Source organism: Amblyraja radiata, chromosome 25 (assembly GCF_010909765.2).
Source record: "Amblyraja radiata isolate CabotCenter1 chromosome 25, sAmbRad1.1.pri, whole genome shotgun sequence".
NCBI lineage: Eukaryota > Metazoa > Chordata > Chondrichthyes > Rajiformes > Rajidae > Amblyraja > Amblyraja radiata.
This window is the reverse complement of record NC_045980.1, coordinates 35,306,326-35,328,946: the sequence shown is the minus strand read 5'-3', so window position 1 is coordinate 35,328,946 and position 22,621 is coordinate 35,306,326. Positions and strand designations below refer to the sequence as shown.

The 22,621-nt window shown below is 43.4% G+C and overlaps 1 protein-coding gene across 12 annotated transcripts in view; it reads left to right on the top strand.

The window, feature by feature from the left end:
- The window catches only part of arvcf (ARVCF delta catenin family member), a 230,796-nt gene that overhangs the window by 137,699 nt on the left and 70,476 nt on the right, over positions 1–22,621 (top strand). For all 12 annotated transcript variants that reach the window (XM_033043841.1, XM_033043843.1, XM_033043846.1 and 9 more), the window contains 3 exons: positions 7,175–7,333; positions 13,791–14,380; positions 19,706–20,205. In XM_033043841.1, coding sequence (XP_032899732.1) covers positions 7,175–7,333; positions 13,791–14,380; positions 19,706–20,205 — 1,249 coding nt within the window. The remainder of the gene's footprint in view (positions 1–7,174; positions 7,334–13,790; positions 14,381–19,705; positions 20,206–22,621) is intronic.

Below are 22,621 nucleotides of genomic sequence, written 5' to 3'. Positions count from 1 at the left end.
TGACAATTATACAGTCCCTTTCATAGTCTCGAGCTCTTCCATGATGGGTGTATGGGTGTAAGGAACAAGCTGCCAGAGGGGGTAGTTGAGATCGGGACAATCCCAACGTTTAACAAACCGTTAAGACAGGTACATGGATAGGACAGATTTGGAGGGATATGGACCAAACACAGGCAGGTGAGACCAGTAATAGCTGGGACATGTTGGCAGGTGTGGGCAGGTTGGGTCGAAGGGCCTGTTTCCACACTCTTATCACTATGACTCTATGCAGAGCAACCAGAAATATTTCTGAACTATGGGATTGTAAAATGTGCTGTATAATTGCAGGTCTAATTTTTTCTTTTAAAAGAATAATTACGACTGTAACATGGGCTTGTTACATAGCGTTAATGGCTGGATTCCCAAGCTAGGTAGCTGGAGAACTCTCCCATGGGCATGTTGCATAAGTATTTAACAATTGCCAATAGCCATCTTTCTTGAATGCTGATCACAATAATGTATTGAGAAGTCTCACTGGCACCCAGTCATTACATTGGCATGCAGCAACCTGTGGGTGGAATGTAGATGGATCTGACCTATCTGGACTCTTTACAGCCTTCGGCTACCCACACTAATCCATGCCAGCACCTGTTGCTCATTGAGTCCCGGTCTTGGAGTGTTTCAAGTTTGGGCCTTGTGTGGGAGTGACTGAATCCCACCGATTCCTTTTGGTACTGCGCATAGCAGGCTTCACTACTGAGTCAAATACTTACATCTCCTTGCTTTTCACCCATAATAGTTGTCTGATTTATTCTCCTGCGCAAAAAAATCCAACAAATTGCTGCCAGAACTCAGCAGTCAGGCAGCATCTATGGAGGGAAGATGGAGAGACGATGTTTCGGATCAGGTCCCATCTTCAGGCTGATGTCGTAGAGTGCTTATAGCTTGGTTGGAAGAAAGGCGTAGAGGGATGGAGCAAGAGTTGGCAAGTGGGTGGATTCAGATATGGAGGATTGATCAGCAGGCGCAGAAAGGGGAACGAAGGGTGGGATTAGTAACCAAGGGCGGAGGGATAATGTGGTGAAGACAAAGGGGTTGAAGATTGGGGAGGGTGTCAGGGGCAACAGGGAGAAGGCTGGAGATTGGGGTTGAGAGGAATAATATATCAACCATGATTGAATGGTTGGTGAAGATAGACACAAAACGGAGCGAAGGAATGGGAGACGTTTCGGGTCGAGACCCTTCAGCCTTAAATATATTCACTGACTTGACCTCCACAACCATCTGTGGCAAAGAATTCCACAGATTCCCACCACCAGCTGGTTACAAGCTACTTCAATTCCCCTTCCCGTTCTCATATGGACCTGTCTGCCCTTGGCCGGCTTCTACTGCAAGAGTCACCCATTCCCACACTGACCTTTCTGTCCTGGGCCTCCATTGCCAAGCAGACCGGAGAGAGAACACCTCGTACTCCGCTTGAGTATCTTACGAACCAGCAGTATGCACATTCAATTCTACAAGTACAAGTCAGCACCCCCCCCCCCCCCCCCCCCCAGCTCTGTCTCCATCGCCCCCTTTTCTCCATCTCCCTTCAGACTTGTTACTAATATAAGAAACGGCTTTAAACTAGTTTTGTTGCTATTGCCTATTTAAAATAAGAAAAGCTCCAGTGCAGCACAAATGGGTAATCTGCTTTTGCTGATTACCAGAGACATTGTTTCAGATATTGTTTATCGAATTGGAAACATGATGATTTCTTTACAACTCCACAAAACAATGGTGACGTTGTTTGACTGGCGCTCCCTTCAAACTGCGAGACAACCATTTAACTGGGGAAAAGGTCATCTTCAGATTCAGTGCATTGGTTGGTAGTGAACACTTTGTCAGACTGTTCAGCTTCGATTGCAGCAGTGGCTTATTCGCTCCATGTCCTGTACATAAAAGGTGTGAACATGTTGCCACCTTAAATAGCAGTCACGGTGGCACAGCGGTAGAGTTGCTGCCTTACAGCGAATGCAGCGCTGGAGAACCAGGTTCGATCCCGACTACGGGTGCTGTCTGTACGGAGCTTGTACGTTCTCCCCCTGACCTGCGTGGGTTTTCTCCGAGATCTTCGGTTTCCTCCCACATTCCAAAGACGTACAGGTTTGTAGGTTAATTGGCTTGGTAAAATGTAAAAAGTGTCCCTAGTGGGTGTAGGATAGTGTTAGTGTGCGGGGATCGCTGGTCTTCACGGACCCGGTGGGCCGAAGGGCCTGTTTCCGTGCTGTATCTCTAAACTCTAAATAACCTGCCCATTTCTTGATATATGCTTAAGGGTTTATCGTTACGGCAACGCTGTCATTCTGAAAGCATCTTCTCGCTCTGCATTACAGCATTTCATTCACACGAGAAGTTCTAATTGGACGTCATTTGTGACGTTGAAAGACCATGGAAGATACAACGTGATTGCAAATTTATTTCAACTTCATTTCAATCTCACTACTAATGATTAGGAAAGAGGTTATGGTGTCCTGTTATGAGATCCGACCTTTAACTTTTGCATGAATGTCTTAATGGTCATGAATTTTCCCCCCTCCTTTTCCCCCCAAAATAAATTTAATTCTGATTGAAACTGGACAGGTCCATGAACCGCAAAGGTTTAGAGGGATTTGAGCCAAACATGAGCAAATGAGACGAGCTTAGTTGGGGCATCTTGTTCGCCATGGATGAGTTGGTCCAAAGTGCTTGTTTGCATGCTAGATGATGCTATGACTCTTAGTAATGTGTAGGGGGGGGGGGGGGATTTGCCTGTGTATATAATAATTCATTTGAACCCGTTGCTCATACGAAAGTCAATATTTTATTTAAAATAAATATTTGGTCTCTGCTGTCAGTTGACATATTTTGGCCAGCAGTCATTTCAGTCCCTCAGAGTGGGGTTTTCTTGTCTTTCAGACATTAGAATCATCATTCTCTTCTGTTTCCCTCCAGGCTTCGACTCTTCCCATTGTTGCTTGTTGACCATATCTGGACATTTCAAACATTCACGCATGGCTATATGTTGGGGGAGTTAATAACGATATTTGCAGACATGCAGAAATTGATCGTTGAAGTGTGCACCAAATTCTGCTGGCCCAGTTGAGATTTGCCCTGCTCTTTGTTCACATGCCAAGTTTGTTTGCAATTTGATTAATGAACTGTTCATGGGTTAAATTGCTAAATTGATGTTGTCATTGTATGGAGGCTATTTTCCTGTTGTGCTGTTTGTCAGACTAATCAGTTTACCAGTATCCGGCCCAGATCTTTCAGCAATGTGCCCACCCCCACCCCGGCCCTCTTTTGCCCACCCCCACATCAATTTTAGGGGCATCTATTGCCTATGACCATGCAACAAACATAGTTTACTGTGACATCTGTGTAGTTCTCTAGGTTTCATTGCAATGATTGCTTCCTGTGGTTGAATAGTGTTGCTGTATCTCATCCTGTATAAAACACAGCGACTGTTTACAACTCAGTGTGGGAGTGTCTACAGCGGGCAGGCTAACAGGAAATTGAGCTGTGTTTGGATAAATTGCTATTGTTTGACATGGAGTAACGTCTTATGTGAAAACAAGCAGCGCATGAATGTGGAAGTGAGATTAGTTGTTTACGCTATAAACGCCAGGGCTGGCAAGGATTCTGGTTGGGTTACTGATCTAAATAATAACTTCTGTAAAGTTGCTGCCTTGGGATTTAGGATTTGGCATGCAGTTTTCTCCCCACTGGATTTGAATGCTGTGACTGGGTTAGTGTGCATGCACTGGTATCCTGGGCGAAGTGGGTATGTTCTACAACCACATGAGTGGTGGTGTGGTGGTGGAGTATACTGATGAACCTAACATTGTCTTGGAATGGCCACCAGACGCACAATTCCAAAATGCGTTACAATCAGTGGTTGGGTTAGTGAACAATTGTTCAGAGGTCTTGGACGTTGGTTTGCCCTCTTTGCCAATGTGCGATTCCAGTAGTTAATTAAGTATAGAATAAAAGGCTAGCAACAAAAATCATAAACATAAAAACACCTGCTTGTTCTCCAAACTGCTTGTTTGCTAACTGTCAAGGAACCTAATGTGTTTCTTGCACCTAAAGGGGGTAAGATTGAAGGGTCTCGACCTGAAAACGTCACGTACTTCTTTTCTCCAGAGATGCTGCTTGAACGGCTGAGTTACTCCGGCCTTTTGTGTCTGTCTTCGGTGTAGACCAGCATGGCACCTTTGGGGCGACACCAACTTCTTTCCATCATCTAATCTTCCTCACATGTAACACCAGCCCCAAGACAAAGATTCATGACAAGCTAGGCTTAATAATATGCTATCAACCCCCCAAAACTAGTACGTGGAGTGGAAGAGGTAATAAAAAAAAATATGGCTCTGCATGTGTTGCTGTGAAGGTATACAAACTATATCATAATAGGAGAGGAGACACTTTCAGCAGCCAACGTGGGAGTTGACAACCAATTTGTGCACATGCGCTCAGAAACAGCTAGTTCCTGGTGCAAGCCACGACACAAAGTGCTGGAGCAACTCAGCAGGTCAGGCAGCATCTCTGGAGAACATGGATCGGGGATGTTTTTGTTCAGTTTGAAAAATATCCCGGCACTAAACGTGGCCTGTCCATGTTCTCCAGAGATGATGCCTCCTGAGTTACTCCAGCACTTTGTGTCATTTTTTGTAAACCAACATCTGCAGTTCCTTGTATCTTTGGGTTCCCCATGCAATTTGACCATCTTTTTTTGGGAAGTGTAGAAGATAATTAATACTATGAGCAGATGCACAGAAAGCAAGAAATAGTGTCGACAGCATAATTAGCAGCTGAATCTGTGTCGTTCAGACACTGGCAAACGCATGTATTTTTAAAAAGCAAGCTATGAAGTGTTGTCAACTCAGCCACTGAATGTTAACTAAGTGAAGGGATAGTTAATGTTTACTTGTACTTGGGAGATCGTATTGAATTTGAAATTAATTTTTATGTTAGAGTTAAGTCAGTGACTTGCTACTAGAAGCACCATAAAACATGTATCATTTTAAGGTCTGGAATATTTAAAAATAATATGCATCTGTGTGGCTTTTTGGCTGAGACATATTCTCTGCATGTGTGTGGCCCTTTGGCTAAGAAATACTCTGCATATCTGTGCAGCCCTTTGGCTGAGAAATACTTGCTCTGTTCTTGAAAGGGATGCTCAGACATTGGCAGGCTTGTTTGTAATGTGAAGCCCTGTCTTTACTCAGCCATCTTGGATTAGGAGAGACAAAGGAATCAGTAAGTACTTGGAGTTGAGGTGTTGAAAAGCACCTCATTTAAAAAGAGATATGTTTTGTTGAGCCGAGCACAGAAGGAAGAGGATGGGAAAGTCATGTTTGATGATTTTCTTTTTTAAAGGGCCGCGCAGTGGGCGCACAGCGCCAGAGGTGCAGGTTTGATCCCGATATCGGGTGCTGTCCGTGTGGAGTTTGCATGTACTCCGTGTGGCTATGTGAGTTTCCTCGAGATGCTCCGGTTTCTTTGCGCACCCCACTAGAACATGCGGGTTGTAGGTTAATTGGCCCTCTGTAAATTACCCCCAGTGTGTAGAGAGTGGATAGGGAAGTCGGGTAATGTAGAACTGGTGTGAATGGGTGATCGATGGTCGGCGTGGTTATGGTGGGCAGGCGGACCTATTTTCATGCTGTAATCTCGAAACCAACCTAAACATGCAAGAATCATTCTTTCATAAAGAATGATTAATACAGTTAAAAACAAAGTTTTTTTAATGAAGACACAAACTGCTGGAGTAACTCCGGGTCATGCAGCATCTCTGGAGAACGTGGATAGGTGATGATTTGAGTTGGGACCCTTCAGACTGTATCTGAAGTGGATTGGGGGGGGAAAGATGCTGGAAGAGAGGAGGGGCAGGACAAAATGTGGGAGGTAATAGGTGAAAATAGGGGATTTTGATAGGCAGGTGGCTGGACATTTTTTTTAAATCTTGTCTGAGGCTGCTGGAATTACTATCAACTCTTTCAGCTGGAAGTCCCTGACACACAAAAAAGCAATAGTTAGATGTGGGGTTAAATGGCTGGGCAATGTTGTCTAGATTTGAGTAGGGTTGAATCCCCCATCCTGTCCCCTTATTATATTCAACCATTCTGGGATGCTCTTCGCAACGAACTGCAGATGCTGGATAATAGAAAAAGACCCAACGTGTTGGAGGGACTCAGCGGGTCAGGCAGCATCTCTGGAGAACATGACATGGTGATGTTTCGGGTGGCCTGCTTACGATAAATGTTCACCTTGTAGCAAAGGTGAATAGATTTTGCCATTTTGTAGTTTGAAAAGAGTAGCTGCAGCAATTTGTAATCAAATTACAACTACATGTGTTATAATTAATTATGTCACTGAGCAAGTGTCTGTGTGTTTAATATAACAAGTTGAAACCGGAGATGGATGACTGACTCGAGTGTCTTGCACCAGTCCAGTAATTGGTGACTCAGAAGGCTTGGAGACGTCACCAGGATGTTGATGAGACAGTTAGAAGCTTTGTAAACCCCTTTGCCTGGATTGTCTGAGAACAATTTACCCGCGCAGGATGGCATGGATTGCAACACGAGCCGTTTTTGTGACACCCCCTCCCCAAAAAGGATGGAAGCATTTCATCATCCATTTATGTTGTAAACCGACACAGAAACGCCTCTCCAAATAAATGGCAATTCGTGAATTGCAACATGGCAGTGAAGCTGGTGTTTAACTACCAAACAGAGAGCTGTCAAATAATCTGGGGAAAAAAGCTAAATAGAAGAAATATGTTGCTGGTATCTGATGACAAAACTGTTGAAGGATGCGGGAAGATTAATTGACATGATTCATGACTATTGAGTATTGTGTTGACAGCCGCTATGCGGCTGCAAATAGGAATTCCATTATTCCATTTTCATACATATGAAGATTAAACACTCTTGACCACATCTCCTCATTCATCTGAGACCTCAGTTTCTGATCACAGAACCTTCTCCATCAAAGCTCTGCCTTACTGTGTAAACACTGCACTGTAAGCTTAAATGGGAGAAGGTGGGGGGGGGGGGAACTGCGTAAAATTTGTTATCCCGAGCGGTCAAGACAACCTCATTAATAGCAAAGTTAAGAGTGAATATAATGTCATGTTAGCCACAGCTTAGAGAATATGATGTTTAATTTCCAGGAGCAAAGTCCAAGTAATCAGACATCAAAAGCAACAATGCAGGAGCCACACGAGCTGGTGGCGGAAACGGTGACTGTTGAGGAGGACCCAGGCACTCCCACTTCCCACGTGTCCGTGGTGACATCAGACGATGGAACGACAAGGCGAACCGAAACCAAGGTAAGGGAATATAATGATTAACAGAGCACCATGTCTATTCTGTGTCGGAAAGAACTGCCGATGCTGGTTTAAATCGAAGGTAGAAACAAAATGCTGGAGTAACTCAGCGGGACAGGCAGCATCTCTGGGGAGAAGGAATGGGTGACGTTTCGGGTCGAGACCCTTCTTCTGAAGAAGAGCCTCGACCCGAAACGTCACCCATTCCTTCTCCCCAGAGATGCTGCCTGTCCCGCTGAGTTACTCCAGCATTTTGTGTCTACCATTTTTATTGTGTTTGGATGTGAGAATGGATTACTTGGTTCCACTCTCCCTCACCCCAACATCCCCCCGTTGCCAGTGTCGGCAACTTGTGTTGTCCCATGAAGAATATATAATGGAGGGGCAATTAGTAACAACACTTTTTGTCGTTTAGGTGTGAAACCATTTTTTATTCTATCTGACTATAAGACTTAGTTGTGTAACTGTGATTACATTTGAACCTTTGAACCACAGAAACAAGAGCAGGATTAGTCGAGTCAACCTCTTGAACCAGATCTGCTATTTAATGATCCTCCTTGACCTCAGCATTGCTTTCCTGCTCCCTCCCCACTGACCTGCAATACCTTGTTTAAACATGTGTCACTTGCTTGCCCCCACAAATGCCCAGAGCTGACATTTGGGGAAAGATTTAATGGGAACCTTTTTACACAATGGGTGGTGGGTGTATGATAAGGTTCACTTCTCAATAAACAGGCAACTCACAAAAACGTTAGGTAGACCAACTCAAGCTTTACTGATCATCGGCCGGGAAGTGACTGGGATACACCAGTCAAGTAAGCAACACAGACACTTGACTTCCCCTGCGCCACCACTTCAATGAAAAAAGCTTTGCAAACTGTGTTTTTATACAGTGTGTCGCTTACTCACATTAGTCATGGCTACATCACTTAATCACATTCCAAAGAGGTCACAAGATTCAGTCACTACACATCACTACCCGACAAATCTGAGCTGATCTCTCTTATCAATTGTTAGATACATTTCAACGGCACCGGTCATTGTCTCAATACACATCAACCTGAGGCAAGTCTGGGCTTGCATCTCTCGCTTGAAATACAAACTACAAGGTTATAAACTGCAACCTACGGTCAAGTATTCAACCATCTCTCTTTTATATATTTAAAAGTATTTAACCGTTTCATGTATTGAACAAGCTGCCAAAAGACATAGTCGAGGCAGATATTGTTACAACGTTTAAGAAACATTTAGACAGTTACATGGATAGGATAGGTTTAGTGAGATATGAGCCAAACGCAGGCAGGTGGGACTAGTGTAGATGGGGCATGTTGGTTGGCAAGGGCACGTTGGACCTGTTTCCATACTGAATGACTCTGACTCTATTTATTTGGAACACACTCAATTTAGTTGTAATAGTTTGGTCCAGAAATGTTTTCAAAGTATTTAAGAGATTATTAAGCTATTACTATTAAGGATTGTCCCGATTTATGGTGTCACCAATATTTGACCTGAAATGTTGTAGGGACGGGTAAGAGTGGTCTTGGAAGATTTTGCTTTCCTTTGTTTAATGCATGTAGATCTTCCACTCTTCCGATCCATGTCATCTCTGTGGCCAAATGTAATGAGTGGGAGAGTGAGATCTTGGCTTTGTCAGAGAAAGAGCATGTAATGTTGCAGCTTGAAGATCAACTCTTGTCCTTGAGCCAACTGTTTGAAGTTGGTGCCAATTAGATTTTTGTTTGTCGAAATGCACCAACTCCTAGTATGGATGGGCAAATCAGTAAAGCATTATTTTCCAATGAGGCATTTCCCTGTGACCTGATAAAATTGAAATAATAATTGTAACTGGTGAACAACTTCAAGGAAAGTTAATAAAGTTTGGTCTACCATTTTAATTATGCCCTCGATGCCCATAGTTTCATTCACAACATCTGCTGAAACATGAATGCTTGCTAACTAAAGAGCAAAATGTTGCTAGATGCTAGAAATCGGAGTGAAAACAAATGTTGAAAGTGCGTGGCCTGTCAGGTCAGGTATATTGGAACCAAGTGTCATTTTCATCATTAGTCAAAGAAACTATTTAATTAAATATACCAATGTTAGAGAAAGTGTATCGATGATGAGAATTGGAAAGAATGGAGAACATGGAACCTAGATCTGTACAGTGTTTAAGAAGGAACTGCAGATGCTGGAAAATCGAAGGTACACAAAAATGCTGGAGAAACTCAGCGGGTGCAGCAGCATCTATGGAGCGAAGGAAATAGGCAACGTTTCGTCCCGAAACGTTGCCTATTTCCTTCGCTCCATAGATGCTGCTGCACCTGCTGAGTTTCTCCAGCATTTTTGTGTACCTAGAAATGTACAGCACAGGAACAGACCCTTCAGCCCACAATGTTTGTGCTGAACAAAGAAAGGTGATAAGGAACATAAATTTACCAATTTTAGAGCGAGTGGCAATGAGCGGATGATGAGAATTGGAAAGGACAGAGAACATGGAACATAGAACCGTACCGCACAGGAACAGACCCTTTAACTCACAATATTAGTGCCGAACAAAGTAACAAAAAAAACAAGAAATACAATAACCTATCCATTGGGCCCCCTCACAACAGTTCTGCCATTTTATAACAAAGTTGTTCTTTCTCTTCACCATTAATCCCATGTCACCTGATTTCTATTAAATTCAAAAATATATTCATGTGCTATGAATAAACTCGGTGATTGAACCCTCCTGGGCAGAGAATTCCAAGCATTCTCAATGATTTGGGTGAAGCCGTTTGTCTAAATCTATCCTGAATAGCTGATCCCTTTGAGAGAGTTGTTGATAGAGTACACTTAATTTGTCCTCCTAAAACAAACCCAAGAATCAATCTGGCGAACTTCTGGTGTATTCTCTCAATTGCAAGTCTTTCCTTTGAGGAAACTAAATGTGCGTGTAAAATTCCAGGTGCAGTCTGAATGAACCTTTTTTATAATTGCAGTAAGATGTCTTTATTCATGTGGACCAGTACTCTGGTCATAAAGGTCACTGAGTTCTGTGGTTTAGATTTGGACCAAGTGGTTATTGATGAAGACTCTAACATGGTGTGGAGTTGTGCAATCCTTACAAAACTCCAGCTATGTATCTGTATGAAGGTGAATAGCTGACATTTGCTGGTACATGCGACACCTTCCATTAACCTGCCGATTGATGCAACAGCCAAGAAGGCACACCAACGCCTCTATTTCCTCAGCCGACTGAGGATATTTGGCGTGTCTACATTTGTACCACAGAAAGCATATTGTCATGTTGCATCACAGCTTGGGAACAGCTCCCCCTTTGACTGCGTGTCCATCACACAGACCAGACTTCCCACAACGGTCTCCATCTATATTTCACATCGTCTCAGACAAGCAGCCAGCATAATCCAAGACATGGACTCCGTAGATGCTGCCGCACCCGCATTTTTGTTTACCTTCGATTTTGTCTACCCACTCATTCCTCCTCCTCCTCCTTGCTCCTGTCCGGCAGAAGGTACAGACCTTGAAGCTGTGCACCACCAGACTCAGGAACAACTTTTCCCCCTCTGTTATCAGGCTTTTCCCCCTCTGTTATCAGGTAAGGGTACTGTCCGATTCACTTCTGCCACATTGAAGACACTGAACTTTGTCTGTGGATCTGATGTGCTACAATGTTGGAACAATATTCTGCGTCTTTGCTTTGTTTTTGAGTTTGACTTGATTTATGTATGGTGTATGTGTTTTTGGATAGGATGCAACACAAAGCTTTTCCCTTTATCTCGGAACATGCGACAATAATAAAACTAAGCTTAAACCGAGGCTAAACTGACTGGGCAGTGACAAGCTGGATTGAATTTGGATCACACTTGCAGACGAGCAGTGTTTAGCAAAACAACTCCAAGATGTTAAAATCCTTTAAGTAGAGAGAAAAGTGTCAAGATATGTTTTTTTAATAAAAAAAGTGGAGAAAATGTGGATAATGGATAAATGTGGAAATAGCTGGAAGGAGGGTGAGGAAGATGAATTATTTTGTACTTCTGGAAGGAAAAGCTGAAGTGCATGAAATGGGATTGCTTGATCAAAGCTTGCCATAGAGGGAGTGCAGAGAAGGTTCACCAGACTGATTCCTGGGATGTCAGGACTGTCTTATGAAGAAAGACTGGATAGACTTGGTTTATACTCTCAAGAATTTAGGAGATTGAGAGGGGATCTTATAGAAACTTACAAAATTCTTAAGGGGTTGGACAGGCTAGATGCAGGAAGATTGCTCCCGATGTTGGGGAAGTCCAGGACAAGGGGTCACAGCTTAAGGATAAGGGGGAAATCCTTTAAAACCGAGATGAGAAGAACTTTTTTCACACAGAGAGTGGTGAATCTCTGGAACTCTCTGCCACAGAGGGTAGTCGAGGCCAGTTCATTGGCTATATTTAAGAGGGAGTTAGATGTGGCCCTTGTGGCTAAGGGGATCAGAGGGTATGGAGAGAAGGCAGGTACGGGATACTGAGTTGGATGATCAGCCATGATCATATTGAATGGTGGTGCAGGCTCGAAGGGCCGAATGGCCTACTCCTGCACCTAATTTCTATGTTTCTATGTTTCTAAAGGTCCTTTCACCCTCGCTAGTGCTGCGACTGGATTCTGAGAGAGCTCAATGCAAGCACACCTTTAATGCCCTGAAAATATTAGCGTAAGTGTTTGATAAACTGAAACTCAGAAACCAGGATAAAATTAATTTGAGGCAGAACAAGCCATCCTTGGGTTGTCTGATTTTGCTCAAATGTAAATTTTATTCATAAATACAAGAAATACAGAACAGCACGTGGTATTCGTACGTTTATGATATCTAGTCCACGCATTGATAGTCATTAATTGGATTGTCTGTGCTGTGGTCAGCTAATTCTATACTAGACACCATTGTGAAGATTTCCCTCTGCTTTGACATCTAACCCATGCCATTGCTGAACATCAAAGCAAAAAGAAAGCAAAGTTGCAGTGCATCTGAACCATATGGCCCTTCACATGCACCCGTGGAAAGCTCTGTGAAGCTGCCATGAATCTTGTTGATTTCATAGATTTAGTTCTCATGTTTATCATGCAAGTTGTTGATTCCTGTCTTCTGCCTCAACTGTATTTGCTTTTGCTTAAACTTCCATTGTATAATCTGCATTCCTTAATGATTTGCACCAAGCAAATGTCATTGACGCACTTGGGAATGTTATTTATGCCATGTGATTTCTCTCTGCCCTGATTTGAATATGATCTGTGATTGTAATGGTTTGGTTCTGTGCAGCACACATTAACATTCTCATGCTCAAGTGCTATTAACTTGGTTACTGACAAGATATTCACATTTTTTTTTAAATGAGCGTGAAGTGAGGAGTGGGAATCTCAGTTGCTGCAGCCCAGGAGGTTGTGTGGCAAGTGTGGGCGTTTTCCAGGGAAGCAAGATTGCTCGCAGGGTTGCTGCTGATATCTCATTAAGAAGCTGGTGTTTGAGTTGAGCAAAGAAAATATCATTGGCCGCCGTAGGGAACAAAGGACATTGGGGAAAATGTGCAGTTTCACATCAAATCATTCTGTACCGATTGTAGTAAAAGCCATTATTTTTCCTAAACAGTTTGAACATCTATTTGGACACTAAATCCATGTTTGTAATATACAGTAAATTCAATTGCTTATGTGTTCAGCAAATCTTTCACTAACATGGTGAACAATTGAGACAGTTTAGCCTATTGTATTTTTGTCAATCTCTTCGATGTGGTTTCTATACAACAATTATCTTGCTCTTGTACACTCAGTTAATTTTGTTGATTAGGCAAATAATTTTCACACCAGTCCTTGTATTCCAGGAACATTATGAGGAGTTTGTCTGATCCTTTTAGTTCAATCTCTAGGGTGAGAGGGGTAAGATTAAGGTGCATGGGGAAAGGATTTAATACAAACCTTGGGTGCAATATTTTCCACAAAGAAGGGAGTGGGTATGTGGAACAAGCTGCCAGAGGAGGTAGTTGAGGCAGGTACTATGACTACATTTAAGGCAATTGGACGGGTAAATGGATTGGAAAGGCTTAGAGGCATATATGGGGCAAATGCGGGCAGGTGGGCTTAGTGTAGAGCGGGCATGTAGGTTGGCATGGCAAGTTGGGCCGACTGTGACTAGTACAGTCTGTGCTGTACTACTTATTATTTTAGAGGCCTCTTTGGAATACAAATCACCAAATTTAATTCATGCAATGCATCGTTCTTCATTCGTAATGATCAGCCATGATCATATTGAATGGCGGTGCAGGCTCGAAGGGCTGAATGGCCTACTCCTGTACCTATTTTCTATGTTTTCTATGTAATCAACTCATACCTACATTTGATTTCTCTTTATGCATGTTTGCAGTGAGTTGATATTAAGCATTCTTAGTGTTGAACTTCTTGTTGCAATCAAAGCTTATTCACTTTGTTTCTGCAGGTCACTAAAGTGGTTAAAACTGTGACCACGCGAACAGTGCGCCAGGTACCGCTTGGTCCAGATGGTTTGCCCATGGAGGGTTCGTCCCCTGCAGGCAGTTGTACAGACTCCATCGATAGAAGATACATGAAGAATGGGGATCGTTACATCACTCCACAGGCCAATTCCACTCTGAGTAGAGTCTACAACAGTTATCCAGATTCGTACGATAATCATCACGACTTGTATCGGTCCTACACTGGCCAGGATGGGTTTGCCGATGTATCTGATAACTACGGGAGCTTGTCGCGAGGAGTCCATTACCGGCCTCGCTATGCCTACATGCCACGTGACAACTACAGGCCAGAGGAAAGTTACACGCTGCCGAGTAGAAACAAATATCCGATCGCCCAGCCGCAAGTGCAGCCAGATGGCACCCTGGACATGAATCGATCCCAACCAGAGCGTTTCCAGCCAGAGCCGTATGGACTGGAAGATGACCACAGAAGTCTCGGACCTGACGATGATGGGTACGAACTAGACGGGGAGCCTGATTACTCCACGGCAGGTCGAAGGGCACCCCCAAGGGCCAACGGAAGGAGACCAAGGAGGTAAAATACGATTGTGATAGAAGCTCGCGACTATGCATTCTTTAAGCATAGTTTCCTGGGCCTAGTAAATCTATCACAGTGCTGGAGTAACTCAGAATGTCAGGCAGCATCCAGCAAATCTATACTTTCTTTCCAACTGAAGATAGATTGCAACTTGCTTCTCAGCATAATGTAGAGTGAATTATTGCTTATTACTTCAATGGCGCTCTGCTGTGTTAATTGTAATCTGCCACAATAATTATAATGTGTGGTACTGTTTCTGCTCCCTAGGGTTATATGAATGAGGTACATTTACTCTACTTTCTTTAACTTGCTAAACGGACTGTTTATTTTTTCACCGATGCTACTGAGATAGTCAGAGCAGGGATAGTCAAAAAACGATCATCGGTTGCTGATGATTGTAAAGTAATGAAATTTAAATTGAGTAGTTTAGAGATACAGCACGGTAACAGGCCCTTCGGCCGACCACCGATCCCCGTACATTAACACTATCCTACACCCACTAGGGACAATTTTTACATTAACCAAGCCAATTAACTTACAAACCTGCACGTCTTTGGAATGTGGGAGGAAACCAAAGATCTCTGAGAAAACCCAAGGTACACAGAATTGCTGGGGAAACTCAGCAGGTGCAGCAGCATCTATGGAGCGAAGGAAATAAGCGACGTTTCGGGCCGAAACCCACTACTCCTCTGAGAAAACCCACGCAGGTCACGGGGAGAACGTACAAACTCCGTACAGACAGCACCCGTAATCGGAATCCAACCCGGGTCTCCGGCGCTGCATTCGCTGTGAGGCAGCAACTCTACCGCTGTGCCACTGTGACTGCCCAAAATGAGTGGTGTCTCATTGTATTTTTCAAATGAACTCAAGATCAATTTGATGACGAGGAAGAGTACAAGTATTGCCTCTACCTGCCCCTCCCAAACGTTAAAAGATTCTGCGCCCTCCAAATAATATCTAACACAATTTGCTATCATCTGATATTTTTTGTCCTGCTGGTTAAAATGTATGTGTAATGCATCTTAATGTCACCTGTAGTTTGGGTTGGGTTGGTGTCAGACAATGCATGTGGTTTCATAAGTCTCAAGTATTTATTCCAAACCCATTACCTCAAAATTGACTTGACAACAGTGTTTGGTCAAGCCTTCACAAACAAGATTGGAAATTTTTTTTTTTTTTTTTAAAGTAGCAGAGAGGAGAGATAACTTGTGGCATGATAGGTGAGGCTTGGGGAATAGCTAGTGATGTGGCCATAGAGGGAAGGGAATGTTGAAGAATTTGATTTGGGATCATTGAGTTTGGGCTTGATGGGGAGAGGGTTGGGGATGGCGTAGGGATTGAGGTGGCAACTCGCTGGGATTTTGAGCTGGCTTTGAGTGCTATTTTGTAGATGTATCGTGTTATGCATGTGAGAACAATCCCCAATTGTGCGCAGACAGAGGCCAGGTGCTTCCTGGAGACTTGGTAATTAGCGTTCGACAGGGCCCTGTGACAATTTGCTTCCAAGTCAATAATCGCGGATTTGAAATGAAATCTGTAACTAGTCCACACAATCTGGGCTGGCACTTTGAGGGCAGAGCTGAAGGAATTGTGTAGAAGGTAGTTCTATAAAACATGAAAGAAATTCCTGGCTGTTTTCTCAGTAGAATGCAAGATCCTGTTGCATTATCTGAGGAGCAGAAAGCTAACGTTTTCTTAGGATGTGACTAATATTTTTTGTATTTTCTGTTGTGGGACTTTCTGTGAGAATAACCTGCCATTAATACTTGAGCACTTGGAGACACATGAAAGGTATGATATAAATAAATGCTGGTTCTTTCTTCTTTGCTTCAAAGACTCTACCCAAGTCACTTGCTCAGCATCAGGTAGCAAGTGGTTCGGCATGATGGAGCAGCGGTATAGTTGCTGCCTTACAGCGCCAGAGACCCAGGTTCGATCCTGACTGCAGGTGCTGTCTGTACGGAGTTTGTACCACCTTCTTGTAACCCCGTGTGTTTTCTCCGGAAGCTCCGGTTTCCTCCCATATTCCAAAGATGTACAGGTTTGTAGGCTAACTGGCTTGTTTTAATCGTAAATTGTCCCAAGACTGCGGGGATCGTTGGTTGGTGGGCCGATGGGCCTGTTTCCGTGCTGTATCTCTAAACTAAACTATAGTTGGGAAACTAAAGGGCATAGCTATTTAAAAAAAAAAAAAAAACAGATCTCAAAGCAGCGCAAGATTTAGTGATTCCTTCCATGTTGTAGTTTGTTTCAAAACAACTGTTGCTGCAAGCTAACTGCCTGTGATGAAGTTTTTGTCTTTTTGCAAAAACTTCAGGATGTTTTTAGGGTGGATCAAGCACAGGAGGGATGTGACGTCTGGGGCTTGAAAACAGGAAGATTTAGCAAAAAAATGCCATTACTCGCCACTCTTGACAGCAACACATTTGATTAACAGGATCGGCAACTTTAGAGGTTTTTAAATTTAAATAAGTGCAGTTATTTGGGCATGCCATCAATCGTAGTCAAGCAGAAAAGTTGCTTTTATTTGTTTGGCCACGCTACGACTTTGAGTGTCAGTAAGTTTTACCAGTTCCAAACAGAAACGAGAGCTGAGAATAAAAGGATGAACCTTTAGAAAGGAGATGAGGAGGAGTTTCATTAATCAGAGGGTGGTTTATCTGGGCATTTTTACTGGGGAGATTCACACATTCTTCAATAGTAAGGGTGTCGAGGGTTATAAGGAAAAGGCAGGAGAATGAGGATAGGAGAATGCGAGGGAAAAATAGATGAGCCAGGATTGAATGGCGGATTAGACTAGATGGGCCAAATGGCTTAATTCTGCTTCTATGACTTATGAACCTATGAAGTGGTGATTTATTAACCAAATCTTTCCTTCACCCCGCACATATCTGCTTACCTGTACCGATCATCTGGTTTAACCTGTGATTTGCATTACATTAAATCATTCATGCTGTCAAAAATAAACCCAAACCTATCACTGTTGAAACACAAATATGAGGAGCCTGTTTTGATTGAAACAAAGTGCTGCTTGTCATTGTGCTGTATCAAACTCATTTTGTGCGGAAGATTTAGCTATGCAGAATTGAGACACAAACACCACAGACACAAAAAGCTGGAGTAACTCAGCTGGACAGGCAGCATCTCTGGAGAGAAGGAATGGTTGACGTTTCGGGTCGAGACACCCAATTCTTCTCTTCAGAGATGCTGCCTGTCCCGCTGAGTTACTCCAGCTTTTTGTGTTTATTTTCATTTGAAAACAACATCCGCAGTTCCTTCCCACACAAAAACCACAGATGCTGGTTTACTTAAGAAAAAGCCCATAATACTCATGACACTTATACAGCTATTTATTTAGTTGCGTGTGAGGAGTGTGGGTGGAGGAGTCATGACAGAAGAGAACTATTTCGCTCCAAATCATTGGACCTGCATGTGACAGCTCCAACATACAATGGCCTTCGATTCACTTCTGCTGTGGTTGGGACGGCAGAATTCCTGTGCCCTTACTCTTGTGAGTTTCTGATGACATTGACTCGAGAATTAATAGCGATGGCCAAATTGATTCAAGTCAGTTAATTTTGGCAATTGAAGATCTTAGTTCAGCAGTTCCGAGTGCGGTCAGGGTGTGTGGGGGATCTGTGCGGTTGGATTATTAATTGGACAACTGCGTGTGCCCTTGAAAACTTGACCCTGAGTGTAACTTTGCAAACTGCTGACTATTTTTCAAGAACCTTTGTTACATTGCTTAAATTTCATGAAAGGTCAAGATCCAACAGAAGCAGAACTCGATACAAACCTTGTTCTTTTTTTACAGTGTGGATTTGCTGAGCAGCCAAGGGGAAATGAACAGATACTAAAAATATGCCTTTTGTATTTCGTATTTTGTTGAACCAAAATGTTATAAATTTATTTGCGTTCTGAAAAAAATGTCATGAATCTCATTCTGTTGGTAGTTTGAAAAGCTCCCAAGCCGAAACCTCAAATGAAGCCAAGTTCAATTGAATTATTTTGACTGAAATTCTTCACACGGAAACTACACCTGTCTCCTTCAATGGCAGCTGTCTTGTGGCTAGTCGCTAAATCAATGCTGCATTGTTGTTGATTCTCTCTGATGGACATGTCTGGAGTCTCTAATAGGCACTCAATCGTTGGAGCTTGGCCATGAGAGCAAACACAGGACATTGTATTTAGTTTAGACCTTCTGGGCAGAAATGCAGACTCCTAGATTAATTCTACTAATCTCTAGTTCAACCATGGTTCTATAATTGTAATTTTGTTTGTGTACTTTGAGCCGGTATTTCAAATGCTCAAATTAAATGTTTAGATGTTAAATATTAAATCGTACCTGCAATCTTCAAAAGACGCTCACAATGCATTAAACGTGAATCCCGCATCTTTAGTGTCAGTAGCCCATTTAGTTAAGTGTTTAGTTAAGAAGGAACTGCAGATGCTGGAAAATCGAAGGTACACAAAAAAGCTGGAGAAACTCAGCGGGTGCAGCAGCATCTATGGAGCGAAGGAAAAAGGCAACGTTTCGGGACGAAACGTTGCCTTTTTCCTTCGCTCCATAGATGCTGCTGCACCCGCTGAGTTTCTCCAGCTTTTTTTGTGTACCACCCATTTAGTTAATACGGACTGTGTTATTCTAACCTATTTTGTCACCAAAGTGCCAGTCCTGTTTTCAAATTTCTGTTCTTCAGTTCTAATTTATTTTTAGTTTTAAGGATGCAGCCTGGAAACAAGGGCTTCAGCCCACCAAATCTCTCCTGACTATCGATCACTATAGTTCTATTTTATTCCTCTTTCTCATTCACTTCCTCCACACCAGGGACAATTTACAGAGGCCAGGTAGCCCAAACTCCCACATCTTTGAGATGAGGGAGGAAACCGGAGCACCCAGAGGAAACCCACCCGGTCGGTAATAGTGAGAATGTGTAAACTCAACATAACAGCACCCAAGGTCATTATCGAATCTGTGTCTCTGGTGCTATGAGGTAGTAGTTCTACCAATTCTACACCTAGTTTCATTAAATACTTGAACTGTTAATTAGTGGAAAATGAACTGCTGTTTACTTTTTCTTGCTGTATTTCTTTCGTTCCTTCTCAAGACGAAGAAGGGTTCCAATCCGAAACGTCACCTATACCTTTTCTCCTGTGATGCTTCCTGGCCCGCTGAGTTACTCCAGCATTTAGTGCCTATCTTCAGTATAAACTAGCATCTGCAGTTCTTTCCTACACATACTATTATTTATTTTTTGGGGGGGGCTTGTGGGAAGACTGTTTTTTGCCCAATGGGATTTCATAATTCTGCTTCGATTTCAGAGGCTTTGAAGATCCGATTGAAGCTGAAATCATAGATGACAGGATGCCGTATTTGACCGGGGTGTACAACGCCCCACTCGCTCAGCCGGAGAGGGGCAGCATGGCCAGCCTGGACAGGCTTGGCAGACGCTCGCCATCCATAGACAGTATCCGCAAAGACCCCAGGTGGCGCGATCCTGATCTCCCGGAGGTCATCGCGATGCTCAGCCATCACCTCGACCCCGTCAAATCAAACGCCGCAGCCTACCTGCAGCACCTGTGCTACGAGAACGACAAAATCAAGAAGGAAGTGAGGCAGCTGAAGGGCATCCCCATTTTGGTCGGACTTCTGGATCACCCGAAACCAGACGTCCATCGCCGGGCCTGCGGTGCCCTGAGGAACATCTCTTACGGCAAGGACCACGACAGCAAAGTTGCAATCAAGAATTGCGATGGGATTCCTGCCCTGGTCCGGTTGCTACGGAAAACGAACGACATGGAAGTGAGAGAACTAATTACAGGTGAGTTGTGTAATCATTAATTTTGGGGGAAATCGCATGTAATTCAACAATGGCATGAGATTCACACACAAAGCTGGAGTAACTCAGCGGGTCAGGCAGCATCTCTGGAGAGAAGGAAAGGGTCGACACCCTTCAGACTGGTTCGGGATATGGGAAACAAAAGATATAGACGATGATGTAGAGAGATAAAGAACAATGAATAAATGATATGCAAAAAAAGTAACGATAAAGAAAATAGGCCATTGTTACCTGTTTAAAAACGGGTAAAAACAAGAAGCTGGTGCGACTTGGGTGGGGGAGGGATAGAGAGAGAGGGAATGCCGGGGCTACCTGAAGTGATAGGAATCAATATTCATACTGCTGGGCTGTAAGCTGCCCAAGCAAAATATGATATGCTGTTCCTCCAATTTGCGTTTAGCCTCACTCTGACTCTGACCGAGGACAGAAAGGTCTGTGTAGGAATGGGAAGGAGAATTAAAGTGTTTAGCAACCGGGAGATCAGGTTGGTTCACGCGGGCTGAGCGAAGGTGTTCTGTGAAACAATCGCCCAGTCTACGTTTGGTCTCGCCGATGTATAAGAGTCCACATCTTGAACAATGGATACAGTAGATGAGGTGCAAGTGACCCTCTGCCTGACCTTTAAAGGACTGTCGGGGTCCCTGGACAGAGTCGAGGGGGGAGGTATAGGGACAGGTGTCGCAACTTCTGCGGTTGCAGGGGAAGATACCTGGTGGAAAGGGATGAGTTAACCAGGGAGTTGTGAAGGGAACGGTCTCTGCGGAAGGCAGAAAGGGGTGGAGATGGGAAAATGTGTTTGGTGGTGGGATCCCGTTGGAGGTGGAAATTTCGGAGGATGAGGTGTTACGAGATTGGCATGAGATTAACTCCCCCACACAAAGGTTGACTGTGTGTAGCCCCGGCTGGCTCTATAGAATGGTCTCTGGAAACATGCAGCTTTGTGATGTATGACATTCCCAAATGGTAATGTTCTAATGCATCGCCAAGCAAATGCTTAGCCATCCTCAGTCAGTTTTAGGAGCCCTTGTTCAAGGTTGGGAAGGACGGTTTATTGTCGATGCTCAGCGTTTTCTTGCTGCCTGGCCATTTGCCAGCTGGCAGTGTGAAAAGCCATGTCTTTGCAAGTCTGTGTCCTGAAGTCACATTTCCCTGACCTCGTCGGGAGAAATTACCGATGTCGTTGATTAAGTTGTGGGAGTGGAGGAGAATTAGGAAAGATACTGGCGCTCAAATATTTTCCAGTGTTTTTCTCGTGAAAATGTCATTGTCTCATTGCTGATAAATTTCCATAATAGAGAACATGAACATAAAACGGTACATAATTAGGCCCTACAGCTAACAATGTTTGCGCCAAACTTGATGCCAAGTTTCAAGATTCTGTCTTAATTTGGCACATCCCGTATTAATTTGAAAGGTGATGGGAGCCTGAAGAAGGGTCCCAACCCAAAACGTCACCCATCCACGTTCTCCAGGGATGCTGCATGACGCGCTGAGTTACTCCAGCACTTCGTGCCCCTAATTTGTCATTGCTAGGGTAATCAGTGGCACAGATGGAGTCGGCAGGCAATCTTTTACCCAGGATGGAAATGTTAGACTGGCGGGCATTGCTCTCAGGTGAGAGGGCCAGAGTTTAAAGGAGATGAGTGGGGCAGGGTTTTTTTTTTACACATAGGCTGATTGGTACCCGGAACGTGTTGTCTGAGCTGCTGGTAGTGCAGCTTGAGGCTTTCAGATGAGATATGAAGGGATTGGAGCGATATAGATCACCTGCTAGCAGAAGAGTTTAGTTTAGCCTGGCATCATATTCGTGCTGCACTGTGCATTATTTTATGTTCTAATTTCTGATTTCAACATTTCTGCAACAGTGGTGTCAGATATTCATGTGTTGTGCCAACCAAACAGACAAATTTTCCATTGTCCATTTCCTTGGGATCCCGTTAAGTTTAGCTTATTGTCACGTGTACCGAGGTAGGGTGAAAAGCTTTTGCACGCTAACCAGTCAGTGGAAAGACAATACCTGGATTACAATATAACCATCTACGGTGTACAGGTGCACAATAAAGGAAATGACTTTTAATGCAAGTTAAAGTCTAGTAAAGTCCAATTAAAGATAATCCAAGGGTCTCCAGTGAGGTGGATGGCAGCTCAGGGCTGCTCTCTAGTTATAGATGGAATGGTTCAGTTGTAAGTAAGTAAGTACGTTTATTGGCCAAGTACTCACATACAAGGAATTTGCCTTGATGCCCCGCCCATGTAACAACATGACATACAGTGACAGTTAGGAATAAACATTAATAATAATAAAACATTAATGATAAAACACCATTGATCAAGCAGGTGAACCAACAAAATACCAGATCAAAGGGAAGCTGCAGATTTTTGGCTGTTGAGTAGAGCA